The 17,762-nt window shown below is 43.3% G+C and overlaps 1 protein-coding gene across 1 annotated transcript in view; it reads right to left on the bottom strand.

Moving 5' to 3' along the window:
- Positions 1–1,198: 1,198 nt before the first annotated feature.
- The window catches only part of LOC101423385 (sterol 26-hydroxylase, mitochondrial-like), a 30,764-nt gene continuing 14,200 nt past the window's right edge, over positions 1,199–17,762 (bottom strand). Inside the window, exons 2-9 of the mRNA XM_004469546.5 lie at positions 6,272–6,462; positions 3,632–3,831; positions 3,328–3,525; positions 2,985–3,157; positions 2,251–2,417; positions 1,991–2,072; positions 1,696–1,908; positions 1,199–1,561 (exon numbers count right to left, since the gene is read on the bottom strand). Of these exons, the coding sequence (XP_004469603.1) occupies positions 1,442–1,561; positions 1,696–1,908; positions 1,991–2,072; positions 2,251–2,417; positions 2,985–3,157; positions 3,328–3,525; positions 3,632–3,831; positions 6,272–6,462 (1,344 nt within the window). The 3' untranslated portion in view covers positions 1,199–1,441. The remainder of the gene's footprint in view (positions 1,562–1,695; positions 1,909–1,990; positions 2,073–2,250; positions 2,418–2,984; positions 3,158–3,327; positions 3,526–3,631; positions 3,832–6,271; positions 6,463–17,762) is intronic.

Here is a 17,762-nt window from a genome sequence, read left to right on the forward strand (position 1 = left end):
TGTCACTCAGGTCTATTTTTAAGAGGTTTTTCTATTTTTCACATGGTTTTCAACTCCTGCTTTGTATAAGGGTATATCAACCCTTTGACATACTAAGTGAAAATATGCTCCTGGGTCGATGTTTTTATATCCTTATGTCATTTATCTTTACACTGTGTTTTTTCACTTTGGGTGTCCTGCCTACCAAGACCACTCATGATCCAGGGTTATAGAGAGAGTATATTCAGCCATATGACCTCCTTAGAATTATCTAGTTCCTACTTCTGGCACTCTTGGGGTGACAACGACCATGGAGGTGGGTTCTAAGTATATTTTGCCTCCAAATGATCAACTAGTTGCTTTAATAACATTTGTTGAGTTACTTATCCATTTCATCTTTATTTTCCCATGACTCAGGAGAAATGTACAATAAAGGTGGCTGGATTTCATTGACTTTTCAGCTTGCGGTATAGAGCATTGGGGTTCAAAGCCAACCCGCTGCCCTTCTATTTGCCATCCTCTGCAGGGCAGAGCTAGAAAGCTAAACACTAAAATTCTCAAATTACCCTAAAGCTAGGAAGACAGGCATGACATGACATGGACATGACATGAATTTGGGGGGTGGATGTATGGTAGGAGAGCTTCTGTTGTCAGGAGCAGGATGGAGGCGCTAGCAGACCTCCTGTGCAGTGCTCTTGGCAACATGAGCAAGAGAGGCAGGATGGGGCCTCTTTTTTCCTTCAATTTTCTTTTTTCTCACCAGTATGGATAAGAGGACATGTAGACCAACAGCCAAGATATGTAGAAGCATGTTCCCAACCCTTATCCTTCCACTGAGGCCAACGTGGGTTCTCCAGGATGGTCATGGCCCTGGTGGTGCTCCATTCGTCCTTCCAGCAGTGTTTACAACACCCCTTTCCTGGCACCTTTTTTTGCTAGAGGGTGGTTTCTATCCTCCACAACTAAATCTGACTGCTACGGTGTCCCTCTGAGGTTCCGACAGTTGTGCTGAACTTTCCACCCGCTGTGCCTAAGCCAATGCCAAGTGAAGCTAAGGCCTCTCTGTGTGTCCCTGGGAAGTAGTGGACCATCTAAGTTTATGTGTAGGGAGGTGGCTCTGCTTCCCACCATGATTCCTAAGTGGGCGGACAGTCTTGCCCAAACAAGAAAGGAGTTCAGATGCAGGGATGCCACGAAGAATGACAAAGATCCCCTCGAATCAATGAAAGTCACTTTATTCTGTTTGTTTCCAAGGTAGCAATGCTGACAGGGCAGGGCCTTTCATCTCAGAGGCAGACGCTCAGCACAGAAAAAAGAGGCAAACCCCAGGTTCCAAGGGAGGTGTGCGGAGCTCCTCCCACCCCGCAGAGGCAGCCTCCTCCTCCACAACTCACGGAGACACAGCTGTGGCAGAACCAGGGTGGGGACATCTGGCACAAGCCCAGGAAGGCAGGGGCCCAGCTCAGCACTGTCTCTGCAGGAAGCGCAGCGCCACCTTCTTGTGGGGCACCAGCACGATGCGGAACACGCTGTGCAGCTCCCCCGTCTCAGGGGCCAGGACCACCTGGTACTTCTGAATCAGCTGGGAGGTGAGAGGCACACGGGGTGGTGAGAGTCTGTGCCCTTCCCCAATGTCCCCTCTGCACACACCTCCCCACGACCTCCAACTGCTTCAGCCTCCCTGGCCCACACACCCCTCCGGTCTCTCCTCCTCACCCTTGCCAGCAGCAGCTGCATCTCCAGCTCCGCAATCCTGCGGCCCAGGCAGCCCCGGACCCCGTAGCCAAAGGGCAAGGAGCCAAACGGGTGTTGGACCCCTACAGCACCAGGCTGGCTCTTCCTCAGCCAGCGGCTGGGCTGGAAACTCTCAGGTTCAGGGAAGGTGCTGGGGTCCCGGGAGATCACATAGTGGCAAAACACAAACTGGGTCTGCAGAGGAGGAATGGGCAGCACGTGAGCTGAGGCCCACCTAAGGTGGGGTGGGGGGGACCAGGCTCTCCTTCACACTCACGTTCTTGGGGAACAGGAAGCCACCCACTTCAATTTCCTTTTCCACGATGACCCGGGTGTTCGTGGAGATGACAGGATAGAGGCTGCGGGGAGAAGGGAGTTCAGGGTCTGTCTCGACATTCCAGGAGGGCAGGTGCCCGTCATCTGCCCCACCTCTTAGATCCCCTCTTCCCTGTCCACCCATCCCTACCCCAGCACACCAGCCCACACTTTCTGCTCCCATCGATGACTTCTCGCCGCCCCCCTGGGCCAGCATCCTACCGCAGGGTCTCCTTCAGCACAGCCTTGAGCAGGGGCATCTGGGCAAAGTCCTTGTGCTGGGGCACCTGCCCGGCGGGCACCACCCCCACCACCTCCTCGTGCAGGGCCGCCTGCACCTCCGGGCTCCTGGACAGGTGGTACAGCGCCCACGTCAGTGTGTTGGAAGTCTGGGAGGTAGAGCGGGAGATGAAATGAGGGGAGGGGAGATGAAGTGAGTGGGTGGTGCACAAGGCAATAAACCATGTGCCTCCAGCATGATAGGAAAAGCCACGGGGTCCATGGGGACCTCCGAGCTAAGCAGCACGAGTATCAGTGTCACAGGGTCCATGCTTTACCCTCAGGAGGGGGCAACAAGGGCAAGCCAACATGACCAAAGACGGGGGCCCCCGGGCAAGAAGGAGCTTGTGGACAGCTCTTTGACTCTCCAGAGGATAAAATGAGAAGTGGGCTTAAATTTCAGCAAGAGGGAGCTGCATTGTATGTAAGATGGAACTTCGCAGCCATCAGAGAGGAGAGAGAGTGAAGAGGCGGTGGACTCCCCCTCATGAAAGGACCTTCCCGCCTCAGCTGGGCCAAAAGACCCGCCTGCTTTCCATCCAGCTCTGTGTCCATGTCACGGACAGAGAAGCAGGCACCTGAAGGCACGAAGGTCAGGAACAGTAGGGGCTAATGGGGAAAAGGTTCAGGACCGGAGCTGGGAGCCCCTCAGGACCCTCTCTGGCCTCCTCACGCACCGTATCCACTCCAGCCATGAGCAGCTCAGGCACACTGCCCACGGCCTCCCGAAGACTGAGCTGTCCGCTGGTCAGCAGGAAGTGCAGGTAGCCAGACACCTGGACTCCAGCTGGCTCCCCTGCCTGCAGCTGGGCCTCGACCTGCTGGACTTTCTCATCAATCAGCTTCTTCCCTACAAGGGGGACAATGGAGGGTGGAGAGAACCAGGTTTAACTCACGACCTGCATGGACCAAGAGCCACCCTGGCAGCTGGAAGTACGTGGGAGAAGGCCCTGGGAGAGACTGCACCCTGGGATCCTGGGGCCCAGCTTCCCTTCCTGGCTCTAGTCTGGGATGCCTCACCAAAGGAGAAGATGGTGTCCCAGCTGTCCAGGTATCGCCTCCAGAAGGGCAGCAGGGGCCGGGTCCACTTAGGGAGGAAGGTCACATAGACCGAGTTCCAGAACATGCTCTCAACAGATCTGATGAAGGCTTCAGTGTCCTCAGGGATGGATTCCGCCAAGCAGCCGACACGTTTCTCAGACAGGACGTAGCAAATAGCTGGTCAGGGCAGAGGGTTGGGGGCCATGCACCCAGGTCATAACAGGAGGTGGCCAGGCACAGGGAATCCCATTCCCACCCCAGCCCTCCTCCCCAGCCATGATACCTTCAAAGGCCACTTGGTAGAGGAACTGAGCCATGTCGGGCACCTGGTCCCCTGAGATGCTCTGTGCCCGCAGCTGGTCCAATCGAGCCAGAAAGTCGTCAGCCACCTCATTCAGAGCATCCACATACAGTGCAGCCTCCGCTGGTTTCAGCAACCGCTGGTTCAGAGCATGACGCAGCCTGTACCAGTCATGCCCTTCCCTGCAGGGCAATGGAGAAGAAGCCTGAGTGTAAGCATGATATGTTGAATTCAATGGCTCTTCACGCCCTGACACCTCTATGGGGGGGCCACAAAAATCAGATTCCTAGAATTTAGGATTATGCAATCACCAAAATTTGAATGATGGACTCTTAGAATCACAAACCTACAGAATCACACTGCTGCACCACACAAGGGGTTAAAGTGGGCTTCTGGAATCAGACTCCAGAGGTCAAATCACAAGTCAGGAATTCTTGGTGAGTGACCTTGGGTGACAGAACCTCCTGGGTCCCAGCTTCCCTGTCTCTAACCCAGGGATTTCTAGGGGCCTGACACGTATGTTTGTCGAGGTGATTAAGCACTCAGATCACTGCCCAGAGGTGGTGAATGCTTAACCAACGTGGACTGTGTTTCTGAGAATTATACAACTCCAGAATCTTCTCCATGTGAGATGAGGGGGTCTGGGTGGTTCCAGCCCAGCAGTGAGGAGATAGAGGAATAAAGGCTCACTTCCTGGGTGCTCAGGTTCTGGATTTCCATGCCCTCATTTGCAGTGGCTCAAGGGCACAGGAGGGCCCACCAGCTGCTGCCCAGGAGACGGTTGGGCCCCCTCCCTGGTTAGGCAGGGATGCTCCTGGGGGGTACAGGCTTCCTTTCCAGCGGCTTAGCATTCCGAGGGCGCCCCCAGCTGTCCCCCAACCTGTTACCTTTCCTAAGCAAGCTGAGTCTAAGTCGTTATTTTTAAAGTTGCAGGGAACTACAGAAGTATAGTGTGGTTGAATTTAAATATAATTAGATAGATAGGAAATCGTCCGTACATGTACATGTACATGACTAAATAAATTGCCAACTACATACACCCAACTCCTAGATGGGTTACTGGGGAGGGTGGGATTAGAGTGGGGAGAGGGAGGCTTGATTTTTTCCTTTATTGGTATATTTACAATGAGCACTTATTACTTTCCCAATGAAGTATTTTAAAAGAAAACCACACAAGGTTTTACGTCAATAATCAGATTTTTAAAATAATTTATGAAATTGAATGTCGAACTCTGGGTGCTCTACATTTGCTATGATGGGAGGAAACGGCAAAAAGATTAATGGAACGTGTTGCTGAAGAAGAAATAAAAATCACAATAGACACTTGTCTTGGAATTTCGGATTCTTAGTGATTCTACAAGAATAAATCTCTTCCCACAGTAGGTATCATATTTGCAGAATTTAAATGAGATCATTTTTGTGGTTGTTAAAGTATTTTGTATGTAGAAAAATGCTTCATAAAATGAGATTTTATAAATATATACATTAAACTTTCTTTAAACTTTATCATGGGTTAAAATAGCATTTTAAATATATTTATGTAATATACTATATTTAGGAAATTAGTTTTGAGTTAAAAGTATAAACAAGTGAGTAAATCTTGTACTTCATGTTCAGCTGCAATTCTAAATTGGAGCCACCAAGTACAGAGTTGGTTCGATGGAAGACCACCTGGGGCCCAAATCTTGACCTCAGAGTCAGACATCATAATAAAGAGGCCTTGAAGAAGAGATATTTTGAACTCTTCTCCTGAAGCTTGAATAAAAAGGGGAAAAAATTGTTTTAGTTCTGAAAGTGTCCACCTATGAAGGATCCAGGAAAAAATTATGCACTGGGAGAATGAAGCATGAGTGATGTAAAGTTCTCCAGGCTTCAGTTTCTACATCCGTAAATTGGGAAAATAGTATCTATTTTGTGTACTTGTTGTGGGGATAAAGGAAATAATACACATAAAGAGTACTGCTGGAGGCCTGACATGTCACAAGCACATACTTATTATCATGGTCACAGCTATTAACCATCACCTGATCCCCTTTAACCCCTTAGAAGTGACTAAAGCATGAATGTCAAGTAACTAGGGGGGGAAAAGCAGTTCATTTTTTTTAGCTCTGCTGTTAGAGTACAGCAAAAAGAAATTAGGAATACTCCCAATTTCAATCTGTGGCATTGGGAATAGTGTCCTGCAATGATCAAAACAAAAGTGAATGCATAATTAGGAACATTGTTAAATTAAACCGTTCCAGCTAAAACAGTGATGATGGTTTTTCAGCTATAAACAGATATGCTCTACTGTGCTTTGAGCTAATATGTTTTCAGCCAAAATGTAGAATATGGAACTGGAAAGAGCCTTAGAGATCCCTGGAGATAATGCAGTCCACATGTCTCACGTCACAGATGAGAAACACAAGTCCCAGGAAGGGGAAATTACTCACTAGTACTAAGCCACATGGCCTGTTATAGGAAGAGTCAATGAATGGTGACTGGGCTTCAGCCCATCTCAACCTCTGTTTTCTAAGTATCAGGCCCACAGGATGCAGGGAGAACCCCTCCTGCCCATTGTCCAACTGGTCACCCAGTGCCCACTGTCCTGCTCCTGCCCCTTCAGGCAAGGCCCCAGCTCACGTGGTGAAGGGTCCATAGGCCAGACCCCGCTGGTCCCGGTGTGCCTTCCATTGCTCCATGTCGTTTCGTATTGGGTACTTGTCTTCTTGCCGCAACACTTGCTCCAGGAGCTGAGCACTGGCCAAGCTCACATGGATGTAAGGCCCTAGGGAGGATACCCATATTGGCCCATACCTGGCCTTGTTCAGCATCTGTGGGGTTCAACCAAAGCTGAATAAGTGGGGCCCAGCCAGGCAAGCCCTTGGAGAGAGCAAGTATGATGTAGGGAGGTCTGATGGCCACTTCACAAAACATGGACTGGAAAAAAAGTACATTCTATAGGAGGTTGGCACTGGACTGGAGTTCTCCCAGTGGGAGAACACTGAAAAAATAAAACAGAAGGAGTTAGAATACTGAGGACAATGAGTATCTGATGGGACTAGAGGAACTGATGCCCTTAGAAAAGTGAGATATTGGGACAACATAGCAAGTTGAGGTATGCTAAGGTGCAGATGTTTGGGGTTCAGGGTTTTAGGGGAAATGAGGGCCTTGGAAAAGTATGGGAGACACTCTGGCCTCTTCCACTTCTTAGCATCTAAATCTACTCCAGACAGCAAACTTCAGCCTTCTATAAACACAATCAAGAAAAATGTCTCATGCAACCAACAAAAGTATGAAACCCAATCAGAAAGTCCAGGACAATGAAGAAGCTGAATGGGAAAGTCAGGCTCCAATGTATGAAGTAGGCAATGTGGTATGATTTTCATCATACCATGATTTTGATGATCTGCAACCTAAGGTGATTCTTGGAGGTCAACTGGCATATTTATAAGCTTCTGGTGGGTGTCTAAAATGGCACGACCCTATAAAAGAACAATTCTTTAGTATTTAAAAATTACAATTGGAATTTATAAACAAGTATGTTACATACCCATACAAAAATGATACATCGTCTTAAAAAGGGATGAAGAAGCTCCCAATATACAAATACAGAAAGACATCTAGAATAGGCTGTTAGGTAAAAAGTGTGTTATTTTTTGTATTAAAAAGTAGGGCAAAATTAAATATAGTATTTGTATTTGCCTTTTTAACCAAACATTGTGTGGATACATCAGAAACTGACAAAACTGGTTAACTGTAGAATAGTGTGGTAGAGGGAATGATGTCAGTAAGACTACTCAATTTATATGTTGTTATATTATTTTTATTTTTGAACTATGAGAAAGTATTACCGCTTCAATTTTTAAACCTAAAGGGGAAAAATTTACTGTTTTCTGAAATAAGTCAATCCACCATTCATCAGGTAATTTCAGAGGACAAAAAGAGCCTAGATGAAATTCTGAATTAACATATATACTCCTTTATAATTAGGCTCCAGGCATATTCATTTTCCCATAACAGAATTTTATTTATTTTTCCTAAAAATTCCATTTTTAAAAATACTTTATTACAGGACTACTCTTTCTGTTAAATTCCATAGGATAATTATCCTAACAAGGCTGAATTGTTTCTAGTTTGGATATCAAAATCTACTTAAGACATCAATAATAATGGTAGCAAATACCACTCCGAGCTCTTTACTTATATTAGCTCATTCAATCCTCATAACAGTCGAGTTAGTTAGTTTCACACTACCACAATTTTACAAATGAGGACACTGAGGGCGAGAAGCTGTCCAAGGTCACTTTGTCAGTGTCAGAGTCAAGATTCAAACTCAGATCACCTAGCAAAGATTATGCTCTCCACCACTTCACTGATCCTTGAGGAAAGTGACTCTGTCCTATAAAGTGGAAACAAACTTAGGTTCTTTAAAAACATATGCAATGGAAGAAATTGTATCATTGATATGGAGACAGTGGCCACGGGAGTTGCTGAGGGCAGGGAGAGGGAAGAAGAGGTGTGAAATGGGGGCATATTTGGGATTTGGAGTTCTCCTGAATGATATTGCAGGGACAGATGCAGGACATTATATATCCTGCCATAACCCACTGAATGGATTGGGGAAGAGTGTAAACTAAAACATAAACTATGATCCATGACATATAGCAGTGCTCCAAAACGTATTCATCAAATGCAATGAATGTGCCACACTGATGAAAGAGGTTCTTGATTTGGGAGCAGTGGGGGGTGGTTGTGGAGTGGGAACCTCTTATATATATATTTTTTTTTGGGGGGGGGGGGTAAAGATTTATTTATTTATTTTTCTCTCCTTCCTCCCCCTTAGCCCCCATTGTCTGTTCTCTGTGTCCATTCGCTGTGTGTTCTTGTCCACTTGCATTCTTGTCAGTGGCACCAGGAATCTGTGTCTCTTTCTGCTGTGTCATCTTGCTGCATCAGCTCTCCATGTGTGCGGCACCATTCCTGGGCAGGTTGCACTTTTTTCGCATGGGTGGCTCTCCTTGCGGGGTGCACTCCTTGTGTATGGGGCTCCCCTACATGGGGGACACCCCTGTGTGGCACAGCACTCCTTGCATGCATCAGCACTGCGCATGAGCCAGCTCACCACATGGGTCAGGAGGCCCTGGGTTTGAACCCTGGACCTCCTATACGGTAGGTGGATGCTCTATGAGTTGAGCCAAATCCACTTCCCTCTTATATTTTTTAATGTAAAATTTTTTCTGATCTATGTATCCTTAAAAAAAAAAGACAATAAAAAATTTCACTTAAAAAAACATATGCTATTTAAGAGAAGCATAAATATAACAATACCCCAAGGTTTCTCAACCCAGGCACTTTTATGGCTAGAAAAATCTTTAGTGTGGGGGGCTGTCCTGTGCCTGGAAGGCTGAGAGCATCCCTGGCCTCCCCACTAACAGTTCCTCCCAAGCTGTGACAATCAACCAGGAACCCACCACTTCCACCATGTTCGCCAGTATAGCATGCCAGGGAAAAGGAGGGATGGAAAGGGAGGATTATTTCTTGATTAAAGAAGTAGTAGAGGTGGAAGTGCTTAAGAAAACTATCTCTCAGACTGCCCTTTCCCTATGACTGTCAGTCTTAAAGAGCCATCAGAGTCACAGGTATCAGTGATTGACATTTATGCAGACTGTGAATAAAGATGGCATTTTAGACATAATGCTTGACTGAAAATGCCATGCAATACACTCCTTTAGAGAAAATTACTATCTTGTTATTGGTCACTAGTGGACACTGAGAAACTAATATGTGGCTGTGGAAGGAGCAGAGCAATTCCTGCTTGGGGAATACCAGGGGTCAAGCTCAGAAAGGAGGGGGACAGAGAACAACCATTAATCTCTCAATGCTTGTCTATAGTGCATCTGGTCAATTTAACCCAGACTTCTGCCACCACCCTCAACTTGACCACTGCCAAATGGAGATCAGAACCTAAGAACTCAGACACCTCACAACAGCCACTGTCTTCAGAAAGGCTCAGCTGTCACTAAAGGCAGAACAAGATTAAGTTTCTGGACACTGATTCAGTCCCTTTGGTGTCATCTTGTTATTCTTGGCCTCTTCAGTATGCTTCATCACAGCTTGTTCTATACTCTTCAACAGGGGTGGTAATAGACAATCATATTGCCCACGACTTCTTGCAGGCAGGTCGAGGCAGGTATGTGTGGTTGTCAATAACCCCCACTGCAGTGCAAACATGGAACCTGGCTGAGGTCTATCCTCCAAGTACACTGATTAGCCTACTGGGCATCAGTCACAGTCCTCTTTTTTGATATTGCCTTGACAAACAGAATGGATTTGGTACAAGATGCTAACAGATATCTGAGGGGGTGGCCTATGTTCCTGAAAATTCTTAGTTGGATACGGGAAAAGGTCAAGGGTAGAACTGTAGAGGAATGGCTCCACTATGGTGCCCTGGTGATCTTGTACATATCCACACAGACAGTGGCTTCAACCACATCTTGTAAGATAGTGGAACATCCTGTGATTCTTGTGGAGCAGGAAAGAATGGGAAACCTGTAAGAAGCCATTACCTCCCATAGGAGGCTATCATAAGACAGTTTCTCATAGTCTCCTGGGTTCTGATGAGTTGTTGGGCTCTCTGCCCATGCCCATCGGAACTGAGCTGCCAGATGTAAAACTACTACACTGGAGTCTAGAAGTGGCTCTTCAGCAAAACCATAGTTATCTGGACCCCATAGTTAGGTGTCGCCTTTCGGCACGTGGGACAGGGATTATGGGGACCTGGCACTTCTGGCTTATTCTTCTTTTACTGTCTAAGCGAGGAACAATATGTATGTAAATCTGAAAGTGGCTCATTGTATTGTTAGCAGTTGAATCAGTCAGACCTTGGTCTAACCTTATATGGTATGTGTGAACTTGACAATTTCCCATCAATTAAAAAAAGGAACTTAGACTACAGTTGATTCCAAAGGTAATCATTACTGTGATTAATGATTAATTAGGGGAAGCAGACTTGGCCCAGTGGATAGGGCGTCTGTCTACCATATGGTAGGTCTCCCGTTCAAACCCCAGGCCTCCTTGACCCGTGTGCAGCTGGCCCATGTGCAGTGCTGATGCGCATAAGGAGTGCCCTGCCACACAGGGGTGTCCCCCGCATAGGGGAGTCCCACGTGCAAGGAGTGCGCTCCGTAAGGAGAGCTGCCCAGCACAAAAGAAAGTGCAGCCTGCCCACCACACACACGGAGAGCTGATACAACAAGATGATGCAACAAAAAGAAATACAGATTCCCTGTGCTGCTGATAAGGATAGAAGCGGTTCCAGAAGAACGGACACAGAGAGCAGACACTGGGGAGGTGAAGGGGAAAGGAATAAAAAATAATAAATCTAAAAAAAAAAAGATTAATTAACTGTGGCTAACCCAAAGTTAATGGTTATTAACCCAAGATTGCCTCTGGTGGTCATTACTAAATTGTAGATATAATTCTTGAACTGCATGAACCTGCAGGCAAATGGCTCTATCTCTCTCCCTGGGGCTTCTGTTACGTCTAAGGGGCCATCTCTATTCCTTTGTGTTCTTCTCCTGGCAGGAACACCCATCCTCTTCAACTCCTGGTGCAAACTCACCCTCTCTATATACATGGGTAGGATTCCTCTCTTGGCCCAAGATCTCAGCTGCCATGGTTTTCCTCTTGAAGTCATTTCCCCTTCAATCTCTCCTTTCCTTGTCCCTTTTATTCCAGGCTGACAGTGGTTTTATACATACAGCTCTCTCAAAAATATTGTTGGGTTAGCATGCAAGAAGCAGGGGTCCAAGCCATCAGACAGTAAGACTTCCCACAAGTCTTTCTGTATCTTCAATCCTGATTTACAAGTTCCAAGTTTAGTTAAGTCCTCCAATGGGGCACTTTCTTCTGGGAGCTTGATTTCAAGAGGCTTGGGATTTCCAGAATCATTTTCTGTTTCCTTTGTGCCCAACATTTCATTCTTCAGCTTATCTCTCTTATCTAGCATTTTGCTATAACCTGCAAGCAAAAGCCAAGCTGCATCTCTGGGTTTACTTAGGAAAAAGCCGCTTCAGCATCCATATTGCTATCAACAGTCTCTTCAAAGCACTGTAGGTCTTTTCTTCCAAGCATCTCACAAGTTCTCTAAAAAATACCTCTTACCCATTTATAAAACCATTCCAGCATTCCGGTAATTGCAGAAGCACTTCCCCATTCCTCAGTACCAAATTTCGTATTAGTCACCCAAAGGGGTGCTGATGCAAAATACCAGAAATTGGCTGGTTTTATAAAGGGTTTTTATTTGGGGTACGAGCTTACAGATACCAGGCCATAAGCATAAGTTACATCCCTCACCAAAGTCTACTTTCACGTGTTGGAGCAAGATGGCTGCCAATGACTGTCAGAGTTCAGGCTTTCAGGGTTCCTGTCTTCCCAGGTCCTGCTTCTCTCTGGGCTCAGGGCCTCTAGTTTCTCCACAAGGTCAGCTGTAGACTATGAGGCACTCTAGACTTTGCCTCTCTCGACAAGGTCAGCTGTAGACTATCAGGCAAATGGCTCTATCTCTCTCCCCAGAGCTTCTGCTGTGTCTAAGGAGCCATCTCTATTCCTCTGTGTTCTTCTCCTGGTTCAGGTCCTCTCATCCTGGGGCTTGCTTCTCTTTGCTCTCTGAGCTTACTTCCCAGGACTATGGCTTAAGGCTTTAGCATCAAACTCCAACATCAAAACTCCAACATCAAAAATCTTCAACTCCATCCTTTGCCATGCCTTTTATCTGTGAGTCCCCACCCACCAAAGGGTGGGGTCTCAATACCCTAATGATATGGCCCAATTAAAGCCCTAATCATACCTTAATCATGCCCAGGTTCAGACCAGATTACAAACATAATCTAATATATATTTTTGGAATTCATTACTATATCAAACTGCTACAATAGGGGGAAAAAAAACATTCCATGCATATAGTAAACAAAAGAGACTTGTACTGACCACACTATTATCAGGTAAAAATAGACATTAAGTCAAAAACTATTACAAGGGACAAAGAATGGCATTATATACTAATAAAAGGATCAATCCATCAAGAAATAACAATTATTAATATTTATGCACCTAATAACAGAGCTCCAAAATAATTACACAAACATTGACTTAATTCAAGGGAGAAAAAAAAGAGTTCTACAATAATGGTTCTACAATAATATTTGGAGTCTTTAGTACACCATTTTCAATAATGGATAGAACCTGGTTAAGGGCATTTATGGAAAAAGCATAGGTAAGATTATAGTCAATGGAGAAAGAGCTATATAGAATGGGAAAAATCATTGCTAACCATATGTCTGATAAGGTTTAATATCTCAACAGTAAATCTCTATAAATTTGCTTATTCTAGGTATTTCTTAAAAGAGGAATCATAAAATATTTGTCCTTTAGTGTCCAGATTTTTTACTCAATCTGATGTCTTCAAAGTTCATCCATGTTGTAGCAGGTATCAGGACTTCATTCCTTTTTCAGGCTAAGTAATATTCCATTGTGTGAAGATACCACAATTCGTTCACCCATTCATCGGTTGATGTTGCAAGGAATCTCGGCTGGCTGGAAAAATCCTGTGAGTAAAGATGCAGCAGAGCAGAAAGCACCCATTTCTCCACTGTCAGACCAAACACCAGTCTGAAAACTGCAGCAGCAATGGACTGCAGTGGCTACAGGCTGGGGGAATTGCAGAGGTCCTCTTCCCCCAAGAGAGGGGAGAGGGAACGACACAGCATACAGCAAACTCAGATTTGGCCGGTAAACTTGGTCTGCTGCATTGAAGGGCTTGCACACGTCCAGGCCAGGTGAGGCTGTGACATCATTTGCCCTGAAAGCTGGCAGGGAGCTAAAAGATAATTTGCTTCTCAAACACCCTCCCTACTGCTCCAGGCTGGTTGTTGAGGAATCAGAGGGAGGGAAGGTACAGCCTCACCAAGGGAGAACAGCTTCTGAGAAAGTTTGTGAGGCTTGGCCCACCCTGAGGATACTGCTTCTGCACTGCCAGCCCATCGCAGATTTATATTGAACGCATTGCCCACTAGAACTTGGGGTCTGAGCTGAGATCAGCCAAAGAGCACCATCTGATGGCAGGCAAGAAAAGTGCACGAAAAGGGAAAAATATAAAAGAGGCAATCAGGTGCCTCTACTGCCCCCCTAAACATAAAAGCCAGGACCATAAAGCTCCTAGAAGATAATGTAGGGAAACATCTACAAAACCTGATAAAAGGTCAAGGTCCCTTAAACCTTACATCCAAAGCACAAGCAACAAAAGAAAAAAATAGATAAATGGGACCTCCTCAAATTTAAACACTTTTATACCTCAAGAGACTCTGTGAAGAGGGTAAAAAGGCAGCCTACTCAGTGGAGAAAACATTTGGAAATAACACATCTAACAAGATTCCACCCACAAGATGGAAACAACCCAGGTGTCCATCAACTGACAAATGAATAAACAAATTGTGGTATATACACATGATGAAGTATTATTCATATGAGGCATATGACAACATGGATGAATCTGAAGAACATTATGTTGAGTGAAGCAAGCCAGGCACAAAAGGACAAATAGTGTATGATTTTGCTATTATGAACTAAATATAATGAGCAAACTCATGGAGTTAATAGCTAGAATAGAAGCATCCAGAAAATAGAATATGGTTAGAGAATGGAAAGTTGAGGTTTAATCTGTGCAGAATTGGTAAAAAGTTGTTTGTAAATGTAAATGTTTGTAAATGTTTGGAAATGAATATAATGGTGAAAGAACATCATAGGATTTGTAATTAGTAGTGCTAACATATGGATATGATAGTGGTTTGGTTTTTGTTGCTTTTTCTTTTTTTGGAGTAATGAAAATGCTCAAACATTGATTGAAGTGATAAATACACAACTCAGTGATTATACCAAATGCCATTGATCATTCACTTTAGATAAATTATATGGCTTATAAACAAAAAAAATTATAATAGTATGCATTTATGAACCCTATGTGGTTTACGATCAAAAAATATAATAGGGTAGGGGGGAAATGTACCAAATGGAAGATATGGACTATAGTTAGTGGTAATCCTTTGATGATGCTCTTTCATAATCTGTTACAAATGTTCCACAACAATGTAAGGTTTTGGTAGTGGGGTGATGTATGGGAGTCCTGTATGATATTACGCATGTTTGTTTTATAAGTTCACAACTTTTACTATACACTTATTGTTTATGTACATTCATGTATGAATGATATACTTCAATAAATTTTTAAATGGAAAAAAAAATGCCTTAAAGCAAAAAAAAATTGTTTTCATAATGGCTGCACAACTTGTGAACATACTCAAAATCATTTAATTGTTTAATGGGTGAATGGTATGTGATTAAATCTCAATAACGAGATTACAAAAAAAGAACTTCAAGATCATCTGAAATCTACCCCCAATAAAAATTGATATTGCATTTCAATGTTCTGTTGTCCAATGTAGTGACTTGTTTAGTTAACTGAGAGCAGGCTCTTTTTGATGCTGTCAACACAGCAAAGAAGCACTAAATTAACAAGGAAATAGCCCTGAGGACAAATGCAAACTGACAAAAAACAAGAATTATTTTGCCAGTGTCAACAAACTGGCCATCAGCTGGATGAATAGAAGGAGAGATGAGATTCTAGGCACAGGCTGCTCTTTTGCCTACGTTGCCAGATATCAGAAGGAAGGCCCATTTAGAATCAGAGTTGAGAAGGAATCCAGTTGGGATAGCCTAGCCTCAGTGCTGTCACAGGATCATCAAGAGCTTAGTCCCAAACCAATCACACAATTGGAATCCCCCATTCCATGTGACGGGAGGTGCTAAAAATTTAACAGAATTCCCATGTTCTCCTTGCTCCAACCTTGCCTTGAATGGTCTCCAAGGTCAGACCAAGCCCACTTGGGCTCCTGATGATCAGGATTACTTATAGTTTTATTGTGAATATTTAAATATAGAAAAATTACAGCAAATACCATCACAAAGACCCATGAACCTACAGTCCAGAATTAAGAAATATTAACATTTGTCCTATATGCTTCAAGTCTTTTTTAAATGAAAACATTTCAGATACAAACTCCCCTTTTTCTTCTGCTCCCTCCTTTGCTCACTCTCCCCAGAAAAACAAGTATATGAATTTGAAGTATAACCTTCATGTCAATGTTCACACAATTTTGCTGCATATATATGTATCCACAAATAACCTACAGTTTTTGAGATTGGTTTTTCATTTATAGACACGGAATTCTTCTATATATACCATTGTGTATCAATTTTTAAGGTATTGTAGTAATATATTATATACAACTCAAAATTTCCAATTTTAACAACTTTCCAGTATACAATGCAGTAATTTTAATTATTCTCACAATATTGTGCTACCATCACCAATATCCATTCCCCAAGCTTTTTCATCACCTCAAATAGAAAATCTGCCCCCATCAAATAATAACTCCCCATTCCTCTCTCCCCCAGCTCCTGGTATTCTGTAATCTACTTTCTGTCTCTGAATTATCTTATTCCAATTATTTCATATAAGATAATATAGTATCTGTCCCTTTGTATCTGACTTATTTAATCAGCTTGATGTCTTCAAGATTCATCCATGTTGTAACATGAATAGTACTTCACTTTTTGTGGCCAAATAATATTTCATTGTATGGATTTGCCACATTTTTTTATCCATTCATCTGTTCACAGACACTTGGGCTGCTTCCATCTTTTGGCTAAAATAATTTTACAATGAATGTTGGTATGCAAATATCTGCTTTCAATTCTTTTGAGTATATACCAAGGAGTGGAATTGTCAAGTCATATGGGAATTCTCTGTTCAAATTACTGAGGTATTGCCAAACTGATTTCAAGGAATGCAGTGGGTGTACCATTTTACAATCCTATGAACAATACATAAGGGTTACAATTTCTCTACATCATTGTCAACATTTGTTATTTTCTGTTTTCCTATTTTTAAAATAAGAGTCATCCTAGTGGGTATTAAGTGGTATCTCACTGTCGTTGATTTGCCTTTCCCAAAATGACCAATAATGTTGAGCCTCTTTTTGTGTCCTTTTGGACATTTGTATTCTTTGAAGAAATGTCTGTTTAAGTCTTCTGCCCATTTTCTAATTGGGTTGTCTTTTTGTTGTTGAGTTGTAGCAGTTCTTTCTATATTTTAGATGTTAAACCCTTATCAGATATATGGTTTGCAATTATTTCCTCCTATACAGTAGGTTTTTACTTTATTCATAATATCCTTTGACCTGGAAAAGTTTTATATTTTGATTAAGTCCCATTTATGTGTTTTCAATGCCAAATCCAAAATTATAAATGTATCCTCCTGTATTTTCTTGTAAGAGTTTTAAGGTTTTAGCGCTTCTGTTTAGGTCCTTGATCAATGTAGAGTTGATTTTTGTATATGGTGTGAGGTAAGGATCCAATTCTCTTCTTTTGCATGTAGATATCCAGTTGTCCCAGCACCATTTGTTAAAGATACTGTGCTTTCCCTAACTAGTATACTTGTCACCCTTGTCAAAAATCAGTTGGATGTAAATGTATGGCTTTATTTATGAATTCGCAATTCTATTCCATTTGTCTATATGTCTGTCTTTATGCCAGTACCACACTGTTTTGATTAGTTTGACTTTGGAATAAGTTTTGAAAGCAGGAAATGTGAGACCTCCAACTTTGTTCTTCTTTTTAAATACTGTTTGGCTATTTGGAGCCCCTTGTGATTCCATATGAATTTATGGATTAGCTTTTCCATTTCTGAAAAAAAAAAAGGCTGCTGGGATTTTGATAGGTGTTAACACTGGATCTATAAATCACTTTGGTTATCGCCATCTTAACAATATTAAGTCTTCCTATTCATGAAAGTGGGATATCTTGCCATTTATTTATGTCTTCTTTACTTTCTTACAGCAGTGTTTTTAATTTTCAGTGTGCAAGACCTTTACCTCCTTGGTTAAATTCATTCATAGGTATGTAATTTTTTAGATACTATTGTGAATTGAATTTTTTTTAAATTTCCATTCCAGAATGTTCTTTGCTGGTACATAGAAACACAATTGATTTGTGTATGTGTGTAGCCTGCAACTTT

This window comes from Dasypus novemcinctus, chromosome 7 (genome assembly GCF_030445035.2).
Source record: "Dasypus novemcinctus isolate mDasNov1 chromosome 7, mDasNov1.1.hap2, whole genome shotgun sequence".
Classification (NCBI taxonomy): domain Eukaryota; kingdom Metazoa; phylum Chordata; class Mammalia; order Cingulata; family Dasypodidae; genus Dasypus; species Dasypus novemcinctus.